Source organism: Cavia porcellus, unplaced genomic scaffold, assembly GCF_034190915.1.
Source record: "Cavia porcellus strain 051 isolate PalLab524CR breed Dunkin Hartley unplaced genomic scaffold, mCavPor4.1 scaffold_19, whole genome shotgun sequence".
Classification (NCBI taxonomy): domain Eukaryota; kingdom Metazoa; phylum Chordata; class Mammalia; order Rodentia; family Caviidae; genus Cavia; species Cavia porcellus.
Window position 1 is genome coordinate 13,890,313 of NW_026947502.1, and position 22,476 is coordinate 13,912,788.

Genomic DNA, 22,476 nt, shown 5'->3' on the forward strand with positions numbered 1-22,476 from the left:
TTTTCAAGTAAAAGTTTAAATATTTTACACAGTAAAGTTCTTGCATGGAGAAGAGGTGCTGTTCAATTTTCATGTACTGCAGACACTGATCAGAAAATAGGGATATAATTGCGTTCATTTTGCTGTCACCATAGCCTCTTCAAAAATCCTTGAACAACTCTTGAAATGACAAGCTTTTAGATACATATTAGCATTTTTCAATTTAAAATTCTCTATAATATAAGATGAAACAGTTGTCATACTGCAGTAACTACTTATGACATATATAATGTCCTAAATTCAAAAATGAGATGGAGGGTTTTCCAGTTCTCAATAAACATTTGCTTGCCTTATGCTGCCAGACCCCCTTAAAAAAACAACTCAGTAATTTTTCATGGAGAGAGTGAAAGGCATTATATAACTAAGTGGATTTGAACCAATATACCTGAAATCATTTCTTTATTTCTTAATGTAATCTAAAAGATAATTTACTACTTTTTGTTTGCTGTATTATCGGACCACAGCAGTTAACAATTTACTATGATGTGGGTATGTTAAACCCTATCCTCAAATCAAATTCAGCATGTTCCACTTTCACTAAAACCTCAGCGCTTTATCAGGCTCTGAGGAAAGATTAAAACAGAACAGGATCCAGTTAGTTTATTTGCTAAGATGTAACTTCTCTGAGTTTATGTTCATCTCTTTGTCGAAAACACAATAAGGTACAGAAAACATTACACTCACGAAGTTCACCCTGCAACACTATAATCAGGGACTTAGAATATAGTTCTCACTTTACTAAGTTTCACAAAACCAGGGAAGATGGAAATTCAAAATTAACTCAATGATCTTTGAAGTTTGGTAAACCTGGAAAGTTCCATCCTTAGGTATAAAGCATACATTCTTGTCCTCTATGTTATTGGTAATGAAGTTTTGCTGATATAATTAACCAGGTATTTTGGTACCAGGGGCTGGGGATCATTTGCTCCTTTAGAGGGTGGCACATGAATCTTGTCTCCTGTTGCAGCCTGCTCTGACCTCCCCCCACCATGTTGCCTTTTTTGATCGGTGAGAGCGGGACATGTTTGGCCTCCATCGAGCACCACGGGTGCAACCTCACCAAGCCTTGCTTCTGGCCAGTGGTCTAGAAAGTGATGAGCTTGAACTTGGGCTTGTTGTCCTGGAAGCTATCCTCTTAAATTGTTTTGTTCCCATTTTAAAACACCTTTAACTGCAGTGTGCCGACTTTGAGGTCGAAGGGAGACCCATATTGGCACAGCATTGACAATGACTAGTTATTTCTGCAAATGGGAGTAAGGGTCTTTCTGGGTCCTCCATGACTTAGTGCAACAACCTGCAAGGTGCTTGGATTTCGGTGACTAGAAAATTGCTCTCACCTCCATGTCATTACGTTCCCAGTGAACTAGCCCCCGAGCGTGTTTGTGTTGGGGATCTAATATATTGCCTTTCAATCAGAGCTGAGAGCCACTGAACACACAGACAGAACATGACGAGCAGGTCAGGAAAGCAATAAAGATTTTACAGAGCTGTCCAAGGTGCTAAATTTACTCAATAATGGGTTTGGCACCATAGTGTTAACCTCTCATTTACTACCAGTTTGAGGGACTAAATTGAAGTAGCTGACTTCATTTACCTTGAAATGTATATTTTATGACATTATGTAAGTAGATTGAAAGGGCACTGCAGTTTCAACAATTTAAAGGCTAAAGCATGTTTAAGATGAAACTTGAATATTTATTGTATATTGCACTTAAAGTATATAGAATGTTAAAATGTATTGATTAAATTTGTAAAAGGCATTATAAAAATGACAGGTAGTATAAAAGATATATGCCTTTTAAAATCAAATTGATAGTGTATGCTATCTCTTCTGTGGTCACAAGTGTAATTTTTTTGCCGTTTTATATGGTAATTTGAAAAATCTGTAATTTCACATTAAGAAATGATTGAACCTGAGGTGCTAAGGAAAAAAGAAATTTCCCATAAGGGGAAGAACTGATATGTCATATAGCTTTTTGTCTATGAAACGGTTCCTACAGCACTATTTTTTGTGACATTAGGAGGGAGTATAGGATAAGGATCCCTTGATTCTAATATTCAATTTTAATAATTCTGAAAAGAGCATTTGGTATTGCTAATATCTAATTTTTCATGGCATTTATTTGTCAGGAGAGATTTTTGTCTTCTCAATATTTAAAATGTCTCCCTACTTGCAGTTTTAAACAGAGAGTACACTCTTTTCGGATAACTCATTCTGTCCTTGAATTTAAAGAAAAAAATCTCATTTGGGGGTTATGAGGACAAATGCCAGTATCCTAAATATTGAAAAGTTCCAGGTCCTATTTAAAAAGATAATGCTTGTGCTCCAGTCTACATCCTGAGTCAGACTATTTTTTTCTTCTCATGGCTTTCAATCCTCTCTCTTAAAGAAACAGAGAATATATAGTCCTTTAAAATAACTTTCTATTAATCTATTTCCTCTCACAATCAAAATTTGGCCTTTACTAATTTGCAGTGACCATCAGCTGATGATTATGTGAGTGGGGAAGTAGGTTTGTTATTTTAAATCTAATTAGAGTTGATGAAAACACTGAGGAAACTCCATGCAAAGTCGGGTTACCAAGAAATAGTTCAAATGTAACAGTCGTTGGTTTTACTTATGACTCAGAGCCTTCAAAATAAACATGCTAAATGCACAGCAAATACAAAAAAAAAAAAAAAGATTCATGCTTGCTTTCCATGTTGAAAACCAATCCGTTGGTGAGTAATTCTTGAGCTGCTTTCTTCCCCAGTTATCACATGTGAGTATTACTCTGCAACAACTTTCAAGACCTGTTAACTTTGTAGCACTTAGCTACAAGGTTCTGTGGGGGTTCCACAAAAATGCTGCCATCCTATAGTTCTGGTTCTTCATGTAGTCTCTGCTGCATCTGAGTAAGTGGCCTGTATTCTGGTCTAGGAGCAGAGGGTTTGGTTCCTTCCTGTCTGTATACCCTCCTTTCTTTTGGCATTCCTTTTGCTGGTTCCCGTCTCTGGAACACCCATGTGAATTTCCTCTCAGTCTTCTGAAACCTGGTACTGAACATAGTGGTACACTAATAAAAGACAGAACTATCATTTACTGAAAATGAAACACAACTCAGTAGTTCCCACGGATAGAGTTTATTCTCAGATAACAAAGCTGATTTTAAGAAATGAATGGATAATTTTTATGATGAAATGACAGTCATCTAAGTGGGATGGTTTATAAAAGCAGGCTTAAATTTGGTGTTCCACCTGGCTACAGACTTTTAAATCCAATATATAAATTCCCAAAGATCAAGTTTTGATCACTGTTTTTCAATGTCACTTTTTCTTTATGAATTTGCTCTTTCACTCCTGCTAGCTTGTGCTTACACTTTAATTTTGTGACTAACATAATGAATCATGTCTATCACAGACATTATCTCAAGTCATAGGCTGCCAGCAACATGAGGTTAGCCTTCGTGTACGTCAACTTTCTATTAACTGTATTCTCGGGCCTTTAAAAATACTGAGGTATTTTCACATTCATGGAAAGCTACCTTGGGAACCAGGCACAGCATGTCAAACATGTAAGCATAACTAACTTATTTTTCCTTCTACTTACTGGCAACAAACTCTGAAGCTTATTTACTGTCACTGGAAGTTTTCTCTCTAGCATTTGATCTCAAGCATATAGCTCATTTTTGCTCATTCCCTGGCTACATCCAGCCCTCAATGCTGATGGGAAAGTTGTCTGATTGACAAATGTTGCGCCCATTTGTAAATCAAATTAAATATCCTGAGAAACTCCACCCTAGATCACCAGGGGAGATGGCTTGAAACCTCTTTCATTCATACACGTTATAGGTCAATTCATAAAGCTGTTTACCAACACAACACTAATCGTCAAATTTCAGTTAGATTTTCAGATTCTGAGGACTCTCTCGTAAAATTAAGGCCCAGGGATGCTTTGGGAATTGGAGAGGACACTGTGAGCTTGACTTTATGCTCACCCAACCGGGATATGATATTCTGAGGAATGTAGGAGAAAGCCAAAGAGAAACTACACCTATCAACTCACAAAATCAAATTGGGTTAGGTGATTCCTGAAAAAGCAGTGAAGTTCTTTTCCATCCCAGCACATTTCCCTGACCCCTGTTTATCACAGGGCACTTTGTTGTATCAAAGATTCAAAATTCAGCAAGCTATTAGCAACAGAAACTGAAGAGGAACAGTAAAATCCTTCCCAATGATCAGCATCTATCAGTGAAATCGGCACTGATTTCACCTGACCTGCTCACTCCAGAGTTCAGATTTTACCCATAACCCAGGACTGTAAGCCTTTTCCCTTTTGATGCTGAAAGTCTGGGTGAAATTACTGACTGAGAAGCCAAAATGCTGAGAAGCTGATTGCATGTTTCTCGTGGCCCGTTTCTCACACAGGCAATGTACAATCCAATAAATACTAGTTGTACCAAGATGTGTTTCTTGGGAGGGTACTTTGATATCCCAACTTCCTTTGTGTTTATTCAGCCAAATGGAAAATTCCACAATGCATTCTAAAAAATCAGTATAATGAGGGTAGTGAGGGAAAGAGTAAAACAAACCAAAATAACACTTGGGTACTGTTTAGCTTCCAATCCTCGGAGACATTCCTCAAATTTTTCATTTTTCTTACAATATGAACTTCTCAAAATAGAGCTTACCGCAGATCATTAGAAGACTCCAGTGTCACGCTTTAAACACTTTACTCAGAAGCCCTATGACTGGAAAGAGTCACTTACGTGTAGCATGGATATAATTAAACATGTTCCTGTTGAAAGGGGCATTCTCATTATGGCTAAGGACCACTTTATAGTAAATTGAACTGAAAAGAAGCACAGATGAAGTGTAGGTAACAAGTAGTTATTTCCAGGGAGGCATAAAAAATGCCAAGTGTGTAACAATTATATTTTACAACCCTGCGTTCTAAAGACTTCAGAGTGTTTTATAAGATTCAACTGAAGTTTCACTGTCCTGCAGAACATTCTAGTGCATACGTGTTGTCCGTAGTCTTTACAAAAAAAATTAAAAGCACAGTCAAAATGTACAGCCATATCCAAAATGAAGGAATTAAATATTTTGAAAGAGTTTCTACTGTTACTTCTAGGAGAAGCTGAGGCATCAACAGGATTCTAGCCTAGAAGAAATGTTGTTGGGGGATACTTGGGATACGCCTCTAATTCTAAAGTTGATTTTCTATTCAGATTAGATGACAGCTTCCCAAACATATTATGATGTATCATCCTACTACATGGCAGGAGGTACACCAGAAAGCTCTGCCTTTGTTGAAAACATGGTGTAGAACACTTCTGAATCACATGGAATTAAAGTAGGTTGTAAACTAACACAACTGTATCCACGTAAGACACTAACATGATTGACTTTTACTGTGCAAAGAAAAAGGCTGTTTCCAAGCAGCTGTTATTGCCTCAATAGAAAAAAAAATCAATGAAAGTGAAATGAACAAGAGATTTTTGTCTGAGTTGCAGTTAATACCACTGAAGAGCTATGGATATTAAAAGGTCAACAAATAAATTAGTCAGAGTGTTATGAAATGAATGATTTGCCTTATAATTTTATTGAGTGAAAATTGCTTGCTGCCTATTAGACCAGGTAATTTTTATCTGGTTCCTCAATTATTGTTCTGTAAGCAATAATATTGTTGCCAGAGCTGCTGGTTCGATTGCATGACCTCTGGGAAGTTAGCTAGGACAGGTTGACTTGGCTATGATGGATAGCCAAGCTTGGTCTCCATGAGATGCCGAGCCTCACCTCCCTGCAAGGGGATCTTGTAGAAGAAACATTCTCACTTGGTTCATTTTACCAAAAATTTGGACTTTTAAGGTGTCAGCATTTAGGTGTAAATGGTGAAAACAGATATTCCTGTGAAGAGTTGTGACAATGGCTTTCCCTCCTCTCTTTGGTCTCTTGCCCTTCCCTTCTAAATGGTGTCATCGTAATTGGTGAATGGGAGCCTGGGGTGCTCCCCGCCACAGATACAGTGAAGAATGCTGTCTGCACCCTTGTGGATGTGACCTGTTCGGAGGAACAGAGCTGAACCTTGTCACCTCCAGCCGGCTCTTCTTATTCCAATTCATTGTACCGGTTTAAGACCAGCGCTCTGGGTTAGGTCCTGCCGAGTGGCCTTGGAAATCGACTTTCTGATCAGGATAAAAGTCTCTGCTGAAAGAGAAAGCGCCGGACAGAGATGCCTTTTTCAGGGGCAGGTTGTAAAGTCAGCACATGAAACAAAAACTGCCTAGAGTCAGAATTACCCTTGAAAATCTTTTAAGTCACCTTTAAGTCACCAAGGCCTGGCCTTTCAGAAACACAAAAAAAGGCAAAAATTAACTATTTCTGTTTCTCTTTGTCTTTTAACTGTGGTTTCTCTTTCCCTAGGGCAAGGCAGAATAAATACCTAGCTTGAAAAATGAAAGGATCATTGAGAAAACACAGAGATGTACTTGTCATAGATATATTTGTGTGTATATATAGCTACATGTAGATAAATATGCTGCTTTGATATTTTTGGACATCTACTACCATTAAACTTGAACTGGTTCCTGTTAGAAATACACTGTATTTAAACGTATTTAAGGGGGCAAAATATAGAGTTTCTTTTTTGCTTCTTGAATTGTCGAACACCATCCGTTATTACATGTACCTCTAGATGAATGATAGCTGCAAATGACGATTCCCAAGGTTTCACAGACGGTCTGGAGTATGGTTGGTTAAAATACACCAACTCAAGACTGCTATGGCTTGTTACTTATTAGGGCTGAAAATAGTGAGCAGGCTGCAGACCTTGTAATGTCTCTGCTCCTAAGGGTTTGGGGGTTACGAGGACAAGGCTGGTGGCTGGGAGGTGGAGATGAGTTTGCCCCTTCTTCTTCCTCTTACTTTTTCTTCCATTCACAAGCAATTGTATTCGGTGTGCACACGGGCTGTGATACCAAGTAGGTTAACTGAATCTTCCTCATCAAGAGCTCAGTGCTAAAAAAGAACTTGAGCGAATTCCAGAACTCAGGTGCTGGATGACTGGTCTTACAAGTCCTCATTACAATGACTCTGCAGCAAGAGAATTATCTCCAGGTTTGTCTGGGTATGTTTTTAATTCCTGCTGCCACTTTTGCCTAGCTCAGCCATTTGTGAGCTAACCTCAGTCGATGCCACTACTTCCCTCCTCCAAGCAGAGGGATTTTGCGATTAGTTTGCAAAAATTCCTCTCCTTGAAATCCCTTTCTCTTCATTCTAGGAGGCAATGCTTACTACACTGGCTCTGGGCCTCAAATGTAAGGGAACTGGCTCAGATCCATGCTCTTCCACATATGAGCAGAGTCAAACGTGTGCCTCTGTTTTCTTACTGGTAAAGTAGGGTTGATACCAGCACTACAGTCAGTTGAATATAATTAGTGCTTATCATGCAATAGCCAACAACAGTATTTCTTGATAATCTTCATTTGTTTTCCAGATAGCTTTGGCAAACTATATGTATTCTCACAGTCTGTGCATTGTGTGCCGTGAGTAGTATTTGAGGGATAGCCTTAGTAAACCGTTACAGAAGATTCTGAATGGATGAATGGTGGTGCAATATGGTACAGTCAAAAATTTTCATTTGCTCCTCTGTGAATTTCAGTGTCTTCATCTCTAAAATGGGCATAATATGGTAAAAATAGGAAGAATCATCTACTAATGAATTAAGTAAAAATAACTTAAAAAGTGGGAATTATTATTTTGGGGGGTCATTGATTTTTAATGAAGCTATGACCTCTTTCCCAGAGTTACACACAAACACACACACAAATGCTGCATACAATTTCACAGGTATCCAGGACAAGTCTTGGCTAAATTGCCCTGATAAAAATAGTATAAACAGTAGGGGCTCCCAAAGTCCTACACTGAGCACATTATTAAAATGGAGAATGGAATTTGCCTGTAACTTTTCTGGCAGATATCGAGGAGGGAGGGGGAAGTAGCCTGCATTCCAAAGTTTGAGTTTTTGACAAGAGAAGGCAGAGACAAAATGCTTCCTGGACTCAAACTAGAGAGTGGTTTTTCACAGAGTTGAATATACCATAAGCTCTGTGTTCGTTTCTGTTTTAGTTTGAATACAGTCACTTTCATTTCTGGATGCAGTGTTAACAGAGTTTCCTTACATCAGAAAGGGAACAATCTGGGCATGGTGACAGATGCCTATAATCTCAACACTCTGAGGCTGAGGCCGCAGGATTGCACGTTCAAGCCTACCCAGGGAACCTGAGCAAGACCGCGTCTCAAAATAGAAAATGAAAGGAATACGGAGGGGAGACAAGCGACCACAGTGTACAAGAGTAAGACCCTGAGCTAGGCGTTTTCCTCATCCTTTCCTGAAATCCTTAGTCATCCTCTTTTTTTGCTAGGAGGCAATGTGGTTATGCAAAGATTTCTTATGTGTATTTCATGGATGCAACTCCAGGTTTTGAATTACTGGTAGTCTTTGCATAAAGACTAAAACAATAAAAGCATAATTAGAATACATTGTATACAGCCGATTCCAGTTTTATTTTGCCCCAGCTCTGTATTTATGATAAATTGCTAAACACGAATGCTGTTTAGGGAGGGTGATTTTGGATCTCTTTTCTCTGCTGAGCAAAAACAGTGCCTCTGACTGGAGTCTGAATTTCAATTTTGCAAGGGTACAGTTGAACTGAATATTATTTGGCACAATGCAGCGCACAACTGAGCCACTAAATGGCTGATTTACTAAATTATTATTAGATGAGCCCTTGCTGTTCCAAATGAAAGTGCAGTCACTGTCTTCCTTCATGGTGTGTTCAAATTGTTCTGTGTTTAAATATTCAGCATGAGGCTAATGTGAACTGATGAACTGAGACTATAAACATTCACTTTCAATACAGATAGAGCGATAGAGAGGCAACAGATCATGTGGCCCATGGAGGTGAAAATGATTTATATTTAAGGATGTGGCTCCCGACTTCCATTACTTTAAGGTAATCTTAATTAGCCTGGTGTTTGAAATGACTAATTCCCATCTACAGAAGGAGCTGCTTCAGGGAGATGGAGATTTTCAAATGCCAATGAAAAGAAGCTACCACAAAGATTTGCTGCTTCAGTCGTTATGAACTTTGAGTTTTATTTATGGTCGGCTCCACAGCAAAACAGAACAGTGGAGCTCTCACAGCAGCTAGGGTGTTTGATAGCGTGTTTTTAGGCCCACCCATAGGATGCACTGTCTGCCTTCTTCCTGTTCCTCCCGCTGCAATCCAGCTCGCTGACAGTACACATCTCCTCCCTGGCCACCACTGGTACACACTCTGCACCACAGACAACTAGCTTCTGCACTGACACCTGCTGGAATGCACAACCCTTGGCTTCTTGGACGAAGAGAAGCCCTCCCGTCTCCTCTCCTTGGAGGGCAGTTATAGGCAACCATTTAAAATACTGTGATCACTTACAGTAGATTAGAATTTTTTATTGGTGCCATGTTGCCATAACAACATGAAGACAGCAGATGACTTAAGCTAGGCTTGCAAAGCAAAAGGCTGCTCATCTGGCAGTTAAAATGAATACAGTTCATTTCACAAGTTTCCCATATGGACTCTTAGTGTATGGTAATGAGGAGACCATATGGTGAGAGAAAATGCACGGAGAACAATTGGGTTCCACTGGCTGAGTGAGAAGCTGGGAGAGAAAACCCGGCAGGGCGAGAGATTCGGGTGTGCTCTCAGGGTTCAAGGTTTAGCTGAGGTTTGTTTGGGATGACTGTTTTCCATAGGGGTTTCGAGTTTCTTAATCCGTTCCTTAATATGTCGGCTGTGAGAAATGACAAACATCTTGCAAATTTTGCAATATCATTCATCACAGACTGTCAGCAGTGTTTGCAAATCTGACTTGCAAGATCTTTTAAATGTGTTGTTCTTAAAAGGCAACAGTACCAAGTTTTTAGACAAAGTGCAGGGAAATTTAAGCACTTCTGACAAGCAGAAACATTAACGGTAATCATTTTTAAAACACTCACATCTTTTGCCTGCATGTTTAGCTGTAAATAATGCTAGGATGTATAAAAGCTTTAAAGTAAAAAAATGTAATAAATACTTTTTATTATGTTTCATAAAGGATAAAAAATGCTTCCAGCCACACATATGTGCTCTCTATACGTGTGAACATATAGAGATGGATCACTGTTCTCCTTCCTACTAACCAGATTGGAAACTGAGGAGGACAGCTTGAAAAAGCCTCTTCCGTCGATCCTGTACTATACTTGCTTCATAAAAGATGAATATAAATGCATTAGTTAGACACGGTGAGCTAAATTAGAAGGTCAGGCAGGGCTGGGAGGACTGAAAAATCACACAACCAATGAGTGTAATTACTCTTTTTTTAAGTCTATTAAGTGGTGTTGTTCTATCAAGGCTCAGGGGTATAGGACACGAAGAACAAGATAAAGTAATGTGTATTTATTACTCCCGCTGGATCAATTTACCAGATATTTTCAGCTCCATAAAGCAAAATACACAAATGCAGCCTTTGTTACTTTCTTCAAACTGCTTTATTTTCTCTAAAAGAGGGACTGGCTCTGGGGGGAAGAAAAATCTTTGCCCTGTGGAGGTTGCTATGCCAGCCTCTCCCCATGGAGGAAGGAGAGAAGGTTGCTGGGATCTAGGCAGGAGGGGATCTGGGTTCTGATGAGGAAGAGGAAAGAAGAGTTCACCTAGACTGGAGCAGGAAGTGTTTGGGTTGTGGGTTGGGAGGAAACATGGGAATTCAATGTGGTGGTCGCATTGAGGCTTTTGAGCCCAAGGATCTGAGTTTGAATCTTAGCTTTCCCACTTTCTAGGTGTAACCTCCCAGCAAATCTCCAGACTCTGGGGCTCTGATTCCTCATGTGTGGAATGGGAAGCACACGCTGTGCAGGGATTCGTGGTCCTCACTTATTACAGCCTCCCTGTATGCAGTACCTCTCTGTGTACCTTATCTCTTGACGACAGTGCTGTGGGGCAGGCTGCTTTACAGAGGAGAAAAGAAACCTGAGCTTAGGACTTGCATGCTTCAAGTGATGGATCTGGTTTCCACAATCCATGTCTGTGGCTTACGAGCCCTCTTTCTTGGCCTCCACGCTGTGCAAAAGCCTTAAACAACTTAAAATAGGCACAATGTAAGCATCTCCTTGCTTCTCAGGGTTCACAGCTAACACAGGGAATGCTAAGCTCAGGTACATTCTCACAGCTCGTGAGCTAAAAGCTCATGGACCCCTCATGAAGACAGCTTGAAACCAAAAAGGGAGGGAAGCATCTCTGACTTTCAGAACTGAGAGGGCACCTTGCCCGATGTTTCCAGGTGGCATCACTGAGCCATCGGTATCACAGCGTTTCTGACTGACCATACCCCCCATTCCTTTCACCTCTGCAGTATAAGAAGATCCAACCTTGACCCCAGAGTCACATTCCTCCCCTCCTGCAATGATCCACAGAAGGCAAGTCTGGTGAAACAACAGAATGCTGTGATTTAAAACCCTTACACTGGCTTTCTCATGTGCATATGAAAAAGGAAACCAAAAAACATCCAGGGTTAGCATAATTATAGTATTTAAAATATGTGTGTACAGCAAACCGTCACTGATGGTAACTTTCAGACAAAGATTCTGCTTGCTTCTGTTTGGGAAATGTGAAAAAATGTATGCTTTTCCAGTTTTTCTCAAAAGAGAGGCTGCAGTAAAACAAAGCATGTCCAAGTTCTCTGAAAACGCGTAAGCCTGTATACAAAGGCATATTATTATGGAAAGCTATCTGTTTGGTCTTTGGAGCAGTTTCATTTGACAGGATATGTGGGTGGTTGTATGAATCTAGCTTTGTCTATTCACAAACACATGGGTTTAATAAAATGGAGTTTGTTTTTTGAGGTGTGTGGTCCAGAGCTCACGGAAACACTTCTGTTTGACAAACACTGACCACGATTCTGAGAAAGGTGGAGCCCAGTTTCAGCCCCCTAACAATGGACGGTGGGAGTATAAATCTCCCAAGTCCACAGGAATACCCTGTGCTGGCTCCATCCGCCGCTTCCTGACCCTGCCCTTGAACCCCTGCTCCACCTTAACATTCAGAGCCAAGAGGACAGACACTGGGCTCTGAGTCACACTGAGAACTTCCTGGGGAGGGCTCTGGCCTCAGTCCTTGCACGGTCAAGTGGCTCGATGCAAGCACCGCAGTGTTTCCTTACCACCCAAATCCATTGTGTCCTTGATTACTCTTCTTAAACCCAGGAAAAGGGGGTTGAGCGTTTCGCCATCAGGCCACCAGGGACAAAGGGACACGTGTCTGCTATTTGTCCGACATTTCTGAACATAACATGCAACTATAAAAATATTTTCAAAAGTGAGTACACAAAATTCAACCCTATGTCCCTGTTTCTCTTTCCTGACAAATAAGAGAAACACTGCTTGGCTTCTTTGGATCTCGATCATTAAATCAGCTTCAGCTCCTAGTTTTTCATAAAGGTTTTTAGAGGGGTAACTATGGGCCAGATGCAATGCTGAGGGCACATGCAGGGTTCCCTGATGATGCTCACAGGATCCTGTGAAGTCAGTGTGTCTGTTGTGCCCATTTTATAGATGAAGATAATGAGGCACAGAAGAGCCCCGTCGCTCATGGGATTAGGCTTTCCTGTGCTGCAGAGATTGAGTAGAAGACCTGTCATGGGCAAGGGCTCCCCTCTCAATCAACTGGCAAATAATCACAGCTGCCTTCTATTAAATGCCAAGAAAAGTCTAAACTTGACAAGATAGGACATGTGCCCATCCCCATTTGACAGATAAGAAAATTAAGAACTGCGGTATAAAGAAGCTTGACCCTAGGTTGCCTCACTATCCAGTGGGTGGGCTCTGAGTCCCACCTCATCCGTCCAGTCTGACTCTCCGGTCTGCACTTGTAACCCCTCCAGCAAACCCTAGATATCCGATGCTAAATCAAATGCTGAATATAAACTGAAGGTGCTCCAGTAACCGAACAATATCGAGAATCTAGGATTTTGTCCACGCTCCAGTTCTACTGCTAAGACAGCCAAAGCACTGACCATTAGATAGGCACGCATCATTTTACCAACGTGTCCCCTAGGAAAGGCATGGGAGCTATGTTCTTGCCAGACAGCAGGACCTACAGGTAACTCTCTCCATGGAACATCTATGCTATGCAAAGAGACTAGTTGGCTTGCCAAGAATGAGTCAGTGTCAAAATAGGAAGCGAGAGGCTCTTTCAAAGACGATAATGTGAACGTATTGGCACATTGTAAGTTTCTTCCTCAGCTGAGGAGCTTTCAAGTTTTAACCAAAGTGAACAGCACTGACTTCCACACACACTTGTTCTTGACCTGAGCCTGAAAGTCAAGTGGCTCTTCCCCTGAGGTCAGGACAGTAGACAGACATTGGTGCCTGTCACGGTCCTTCCTCTCTTTGGGCAGGTATTTCCTCTGTGTTCCCATCCCTCACATCCGTGCATTGGCCTGAGGGTAAGTTGAGTCCCGGTAGGATCTGACCTGACTAGTGACTACTGAGGGCTGCAAATGTAGCCAGATGCAGGTGGGCTTTGCTGCTGACCTGATCCCTCAAGGAGGCTCACTGAGCTAGAAAGGACATCAGCATCAGTTCTGAGCATGTTTTATGAGAATGCATTGTCCTAGAAATGCCATAGCTCTAGACTGACACCAGCAAGAAACAGAACTCTCAGCTACTACGCATTTAATTTGAAGATTTTCACCTGTGTCATAACTTTTCACATTGCTGTCAATGAACAGAAAATAGCAGCTCAACTAATTCTGTACTTTGAATTTCTTTAGCATCTATCTCTCTTCTGTGGTGAGTTCTCATAAAACTTTGGTTGCATTTTTATGAATGATCAGCTACTAGTTTTTATTGTGATCAGCTGAGTTTGGCAATCTCTCCCACAGGGCCCAGGTTCTTTAGGGACATAATAGTCCATAAAGGTCTACTTCCCTCTTGCTGCACTGACAATAATTAACCACACACGGCTGTGTATCATCTGTTACTCTGACTTGAATTTTTGTTTCATTTCTCATATTTTGCTTTCTTTGCTAAGTAGGCAAAGATGCCTTGGGTAGAAAGAGGCTGTCTTATCTACCTAGTTGTAAAATCTAATAAATTTTCTTTTGAGCTCTATTTATCCCTAACAGGGGTAAGAACAGATACTTGTGTAGGTAAAAATTTGGTGTTCTTTTTGTTCACAGGAACTGGTATGATATGGTGATTAACCCAGACGCTGGTTTGAATCTCAGTTTAGCAATTTATATGCTGTGTGATCTTGGTCAAGTTATTGAAGCTCTCTTGGCTTCATTATTTTCTTCTTGAAAAATAGGAAAATGAAGAATACCAACCCCAGAGAGTTTTGAGATGATGAAAATGTTAGAATAAGCAGAGCATTGCCTAGCACATAGAACTTACTACCCTTTTTTCTTCTTGCCTTGTAGAACCAAACACACAAAGCACAACAATATGTGCTTGTTATCTCTAAATTAATTTTCATCTAGAGCAGTGTTTTATGCCAATCATTTAAGTCCAACTTTCCAAAAACCATCACACAAAAAGGAACTATCCTGACCTTTGGCAAACGCTCCGGGTCTCCAGGATGCCTGGGAATGACCTTCTGTAACCTCTGGAAACCATAATCAATGGTAGGTTCATTGAGCGCTGCAAAAAAGGAGTCAAACAATTAGGACATTTTCAGGAAATAAAGCAGAACATGCTTTGCAAAATGAATGCTACAGAAATAACTGAGACAGCCAAAGCACTGACCATTAGATAGGCACGCATCATTTTACGCAAACTTTACAGTGCAAAGTTTAATTGATACCCTTCAGTTAGGTCATCCAATGATCACATGAACAATCTATTTGCTAAGCATTTCCACCATCATCTGCTACTTACCAAGGAGGAAGGACACAGATCAAATTCTGTCTTTCTTATCATTACCAGAAATTAAAATGGTATTTGATATGAAGTTTCTGCATTCATTCAGGTTAGTTCAGAAGCTCAGATTGAAACACAAGGGCTTCTTGAGGGAAACATCTACTCCTTCTAAACCGCAGAGAACTAAAAGTCTCTACTCAACAGTTTCTAGAAAATCTTGGGGGCACCACAGCAGACCCTATTAGCCCAAACCTTTTATGCACTGAGGAGAGGGCTAGACATGGGTCTTCTGAGACACATGACAGTCTGTAAAGAGATAGCTATTGAACACACCCTGATGGCAAACTTAACACCTGAAATTACAGAGCCTTCCACCAACACTGATATTATTTTGAGAAAAAGATAAATCTCTGTGGAGTACTAGCATAGAGTAACTGAGTGCTCAAGAACATTTCTTTACAAGACTCAAAGAGCAGACCTGTAATAACATTTAGAGTCAATTGGCCTTGCTTTGCCCCTATTAACTAAACACTTCTAAATGAAACACAACATACTTGGGTCTGTCATTTTCAAGAATTCCTCCCTGAGATACGTCTTCAGTCTGTCTCATCTGAGAATGTGGAAAACATAGCAGCTCTGGAGGTGGTTTGGTGTGTGTGTGTGTGTGTGTGTGTGTGTGTGTGTGTGTTTTTAACCAGACTGAGTATTCAGCCACACATTTTTATTCTTTCCTGAATAAAAAGACAGTTTTTGTCATTCCAGCATTCAGCTATACATTAGAAAATAGTTGCATGCTTTACTTTAAATGCATTTTCCATTAACCTAAATTTTAAAAGTAAGATTCATACTATGACTAACTTTTAAAAACTGTGTTAAATTCAAATAGGTCCCAAGGCTAATGGAAGCAATTTGTATACCAACCCAAACTGACTGGCCCACTTTTCAAAATACAAGTATGATAATCTTGCGGTTTTAAAAGGACATTTAAATTGAAAGACTGTGAATTTAGTACATAATTATACCAATAGAACCCTTTAACTTGTCAACTTGTAAATCTAAAAGGCTATCAATCATTTCTAAAGAGGAAATAAACCTTAAAATTCCTTGATTGACAGTGCTTACTTTTTATGTAAGAAAAAAAAGGAGGGGGAAAAAAACTGCATAAAGTGGCCAGAAATCCATTTACAAAAGTACATTGTTTTACATAGGTGAGTAAAAAGCCAATAATTACACCCCCAAAAGACACATAAATCAGAGTAAGTACTTTTTCCACACTTGTATATTTTAAGTTGGAGTGAACTTCAAGTAACTTTTTATTAAAAAGATTTTTCCCAAATGCAATGCTTAGCGAAGTTGTTAATAAAGCCACATTTTCATTATATAACATAATCATTTTTTGCAAATATGAGGGCCAATCCTGCCTCCTTTCCAAGCAGTAAATTTTCAGCCCATCTCTTCTGGAAATTAACTACAATTATACCCAAGTGTACCAAATCTCTCTATACTAGTATTTGAATTAAGGCACAATATTTATGATTCCTCCTATTTTATGAATTACATTCTAAACCCTTGAGAAGAATTCTTTTTTCAAATTACACTTATAGAGTAAAAGCCACGGAACTCTTTATGCAGGGATGCAGTTACTCATAAAATCTATGGTATTTAATCAAGAAATGTGTATGATAGGAATGAGACCAAGGTTTGAGTGCTAGCTAATTGCCTGCAAAATGTCTAACCATAAATAGTAGCTTGAGACAATCAGATGCACTATTTTAGTACCTGCAAACAATTCAGCACCCTAAAAATTCCAATTCTTGGTTTTACTTTATCAGTCTAAGCCACCAATAAAATTTGAATAGTTGACCCACCCCTTCAACAGTTTGCATAATGAAGTCCTATTGTATCTAAGAACTCATGGCTCTTAATTGGGAAGACTAATATATTGAGGAATGATGTGATTTCTTGTTATAAGGCCAACTCACAGCAAAATGACTGACATCAACAATTAAAAAAATCACTTCAAATATCATATGGAACTAATAGCAAAGAACTGAGAAGTCATTCTGCCACCATGAAAAGTAATTGAATTAGACATATTAAACTCATTATTCAAAGAAAAATAAGCATCTGCTCTATGAAAGTATACTATGAGAGAAGATACATTTTAGGTACTAAGATAAGGCTCCCAATTTATTTCCCATGCCTTCGTGATTTGCTTTCTGCTCATATTTTTAAACATGCTGGCCTACACTCAGTGTAGGTATGGAATGTTACAGAGGGATTGTCTAGTGCTTCAACAATGCTCACAATAATGGTAGGCAAGACAAAGCCCACTGTCCTAAATCCAAAGGAGCTGGTGATTTCCCTGATGGCACTGACTACAGAAAACTATTAAATCAATTACTAAGTGGAAGGTGGGCATCTAATAAAGATTATCACTTTAAAAAAACATAATCTGTCCTCTTTTTAATGGAAAAAGATTAAAAATCTCGGGAAGCGGTCAGCATAGAGAATATGATGCAAAACTTGACAGAAGATGAGAAAACAGGATGGGATGCAATGGAATAGTATATGATAGACTACAGAGCAGACTATGATGTAGTTCATAAAGCTATGTCATGCAAAAATGTTATGTACTGACATACAATACTGAATTGAAGAGCAGATTAGGGGAGCATATGTACAATATGGCTAAGTTTTTAAATGAGCACAAATAGAATAAAGAAAATTTGTCTGTGTACAAACTGCTGAACATCAGTTGTTTCTAAGTATCAGGTCTGGAACTACTTCCCTCCTCCCTCTTTAGACTGTGCATTTTTTATGTTTTCTACAGTGAACATGTATTACTTTTATAATCAGAGAAAGAAGTTAAGAGCAAGAGATTGTTGCCGAGCTGGAATTTGACCTGCTTATATAAAGTAATGACATAAGAAACTATGCCTTAAAAAAGAGGTCTGTATACCCTTTAATAACCTGGCATAGGTTACTACAGACCATAAGAAAAATAAGTAGTATACTTTTGGCCAGTTGTATAAATATGTGACTATTCGTAAACTCTCTGAAAATCAACAGAGAGGGTAGCGGGAAGGAATCATAAAGAATGGTATATTTATTTCATCATGGGGGCCAGTCATACCTTAGGGACTATACATCGACTCTGCAAGAATGTAATATAAAATTAACTTTTCAACAAAGTGACCTCATTGTACTCAAGTGCAGAGCTCAGGGAGCACCAGTAGAAATGTGACTACTCAATGTTTTCCCTTGCAAACTTGGGGCAGTTCCGAGAATCTGGTAGAAAAAGAAAAAACAACTTAATTGGACATAATTACCCACAAATAAAGACGCCTGAACAACTTAGGTTGAAAACAGGAAAACAGATCAAGATGTAAGCTGCACAAGGAATGGAATCATGAGAGCAGCCTGTGTGGCCTCGCTTCCAGACAGCTCTCTGAAAGGATCTGAGACAGTGTGGCCCTAACCAGCTAGGGATGATAACAGAAAGGCTCAGTGGCTTGGCCTATTCCAAATAAGAAAGTCTTAATGTCTTAATCCCCAGAATAAAATGGGACCAACGTATGTGTTTTTGAATTACAAAAGACATCAGATGATCTAATTATTCAGTAATCATTTGTAGAGCCCACCATATGCATTTGTAAAAATTAGCTGTTTTGTGTCACAATATCGTAAGTCATTAGAAGGAAACACTCTGTAACCATAATGCGACCCAAAGGGACAGATGAACTGCTCTGATTGTAGAGTTAGAACCTTGTTCAGATGCTCTCACCAGGATTTGCCTACTGAGCAACCATCCATTGTCCTGTCTCCCACACTGTTATCTCTTCTGCTCTGTTTCTGACAAAGCCTTCACTGGGGTCAAGTCTGCTTAAAGGGGACATGAGCTTAAGTGCTGATAAGGGTCGTGTAAATGCACAAACAGTTAAATCCAAGACACCTTGTACTCACCCCTTACAATGTATTTACTGGTAAATAGATATTTACAGAATAAGCTTGGTAGCACTTTACAGAGCTGGGTGCAGTATGCTAGAATAAATCTGAAACTTTCTTTCTTTCTCATAAAAGGCAAGATCAGATGCTACTCAACAGGAAAGCAAGCTTCCAGGGCACACACCTCAGGTGAGATGTGAGAAATGCCTTCACCTGCACAGCTCTGATGCTGCACACGGAACAGGCAAGTGAAGAAGGGCGTGCTGTTTTCACAGGGTTGGCATTTCCGCTGCAATAAAGTTCTTTCTTTAAAAAAAAAAAGTTAATTAAATGGTTAAAAAAAAAAAACCCCAAGCCACTCCTCTGATTGCACTGGGGCTACTTATAAATGACTTTAGGTTCCTTCCTAGCTCATCATCATAGAATTCCCTAAAGGAAACCAGTAACTTTCCATTCTGAACCGATCTCTATGAAGCCTTTCACCTTATGGGCTTCAAACCAAGTGCTGACCAGAACAGAAAAACTCTAGTTATAGAAAGTTATTTTTGCAATGTCCAAATTTTCATGCAGCATGAAATGTTAGCTGCAAAACAAACTCCCCCAAATTTAGATAATACAACTAGATTTTATGGACGAATACTAATCGTAAGATTATCACATTTAAATATGATATCTAGTAATGAGTAAATTATAACCAAATTTACATGTGGCCTTTTTGTTTTTAAAGGAAATACACTTCACAAACATGTTAAGTTATAAAAAGTTCTCTTCGAGGGAATTTATTTGCAACTTAAAATCCTGTAGTCATGACAGATGTATTGACAGTTACAAACACTGACCTCTGTTAGGGGCTTCTTTATAGTAAAAAAAACCACCCTTCCATCCTCCTCAGTGTTTTGAATGCTTATTCCTGGACGCAATAGAAATGAGAGACCAGAGAGTAGTTTTCCCAGACCCCCGGAAAAAGTGTGCTGAGTGCCTTTCCATCGTGAGCTTGCAGAGTTCCCTGCTTTTATAGCTCAGCGTCTCACTTCAGTGCTTTAACATATTTCTGGGGTTTTAATTTCCTTTTTTTAATGGTTGTGTGACATGATGTCATTTTGACTGGAAATAAAAAGCAATGCAGATATTAGGAAGGTAATATTTATATTCCAATGCCATTTAATGTCCAAACAAATATGTAGACTCTATGCCAAGTAATAAATAAAACCTCATAGCCAAGGCAATGATAAAACTAGCACCTGGGTCTCCAACCTTCCCTGGTGACTACTCTGTGTTTGAACAAAGGAGTAACAGGCAAGCATTTCCTTCAAGGCAGATCCATTCTGGACACTAGAATTACTACATATGTGTTAAGCAGAGACCTTTTCTCCCATAATGGCCCCATTTTCTACCCATTGAATTAACAACCAGAGGTAAACAATAAAACAGCAAGCTATCTTCAAGAGCCTATCTTGAAGTTGACTTTAAAGTGTATCCATGAAAACATCAACCAGAAACCTAAACAAGAGCCAGAAATACATTTAAGGAAGATGCCTTACATTTGCAACCCTTTGACTATTTCATTACCTGTCTGCATGTTCAGTGCCCAAGCAGCATGCCAGAGCATCTCATCAGAGGAAGAGATATACTCCCCAAGAAATGGAAAACCAAATCCTTTGCCAGAGAAGCCCTGCTTTCCATGTGGAATGCTGTTCCGCCCTGGCCCGGTGGCTGTACAGGTCAGGAGAACTTCCGGACCAAGATCCCGCAAGGGAAAAAAGCTGTGGCTTGAACCAGGAGGAGTCGAGAGGAAGATAACATGAGCAGAAATAATCTCCAGGGGCCAAAGGAAAATCTGCCCCAACTTGTTGCCTTCAAACTCTTTGATGATTACAACAGTTTTGAGATTTGAAAATCAAGCAAAGGAACAACACATCTCTACCAAAGGCACAGTCGGAGCAACCAGATAGCTTGTATGGCTAAGTCCTTGTCTGACAGAGCAGAACCAGGGGAGCTTGCAAAGCAACCAGCCAGGACACAAAACCAGCCAGAAAGGGAAGAGCTGAGGATGAAGAAACACAACATACAAAGAGGCTAAGAAGACCCTGAGGACTCCACTGAAATGCAAACAAAGAGTATGTGTGTGTTTGCAAATTAATAACTCCTCAAGAAGCAAAAGCAATCATATGGAGGAAGGAAGAATGACTTGCTTTTGTTTTTAAATTAAAATAGTTTGGCTGGCTTTCTAAATCTGTGAGTAAAACATTCTTACTAAGGAAAAACATTTTAAAAACACAAATGATAGGAGAAAGACCCATAATGTCTCAACTCATATATTAGTACGTATATTTTAGTATGTATGTATTCTTTCAGACATTTTTGTAATACTGTTTTGCATGAATATAGAATATATACATCTTTATACACACTCTATTCATTTTAATGGTTGTGGCACATTGTATTAGACAGATGATCATAATTTATATAACAAAAGCCCCTAATAAAATGGATATAGGTTCCCTCTGCCTCTTCCCAAATTTTCACAGATTTAAGGAGAGTAATAATAAACAAAACTCAGACAAATTCCTGGATGAAAGAATATTCACATTTCAAGTCTTCTCATACACATATTTCCTAACTATTCTTTGTAAAATTTATACTGATTTATACTTCAGTGGGTGACTTTTAAAGGCATCTGCAAATGAAGACAAATTTTTAAAGTTTTCACATCTTGAACTCAATTATTCTGTAAGTTATAAGGACCTCTAAGATTTTTAGTAGTTGTTAATGATCACAATGATTCCTTGGAGAGGTGTCATTTCAAACATACCCTGAAGTCATATAAGACCCTTTCCTCAGGAATATTAAAGAGCTTTATAGACATTACTTCTTAGGTTCCTATAATATGCCCTTGACAAAAATGTTATAAATTACTACCATCAATTGAGAGTTGGGAAACTGAGGCACAGTAAGAACTGGGTGAATAAATTAGTGTAGAAACCTTGAGATTTTTCCACAGGGAAACTATATCAATATGACTATTTGTTTTAATATTGGTGAATCTCAGTTTGGACAAGTGCTGATACCAAATTAAATTATTCATCTTTTACTGTATATGTATGAAACAAAACTCTAGCAGTAAAAGGAATCTTTATGCCCTAAATCCTGACTTTATACAGATAAACAATGAATAAGGTCATCTGTATCAGCTTGTTGGTCTGATTTCTTTACTAAAACTTGCTGCATCAACAAACAAAATATTTGGGGAAGGCTATCCCAGGATTTTACATTTGTCTGGTGAATCATCAAGAAACTGTTTTCTGTCTCATGAAGTTCTCCTTATACCTCAGAGCCTGTGAAGTCTTTTGGGAAAAAGAAATTGTTGAGATACATTAAACCAATTTATTTCATACCAAAACCACTTGGTATTTTCTAGAAGACCTTGGTGAGAAGTTCCTGGCAGAAGTGGGGCACCTCCTCATGAGCAGACGCCTTCCTTCCCAGGAGGCTCACACCCTATCTAAAACAGAAAATAGGTGAGCTGACAATTAGGAAAATGTGCTGTCTCTAAATGTGATATACTTAAG

At 39.2% G+C, this 22,476-nt stretch overlaps 1 protein-coding gene across 6 annotated transcripts in view; it reads right to left on the reverse strand.

The window, feature by feature from the left end:
- Ebf1 (EBF transcription factor 1) overlaps positions 1-22,476 on the reverse strand; it is a 427,788-nt gene that overhangs the window by 16,881 nt on the left and 388,431 nt on the right. For all 6 annotated transcript variants that reach the window (XM_063230720.1, XM_003473317.4, XM_063230717.1 and 3 more), the window contains one exon: positions 14,652-14,740. In XM_063230720.1, coding sequence (XP_063086790.1) covers positions 14,652-14,740 — 89 coding nt within the window. The remainder of the gene's footprint in view (positions 1-14,651; positions 14,741-22,476) is intronic.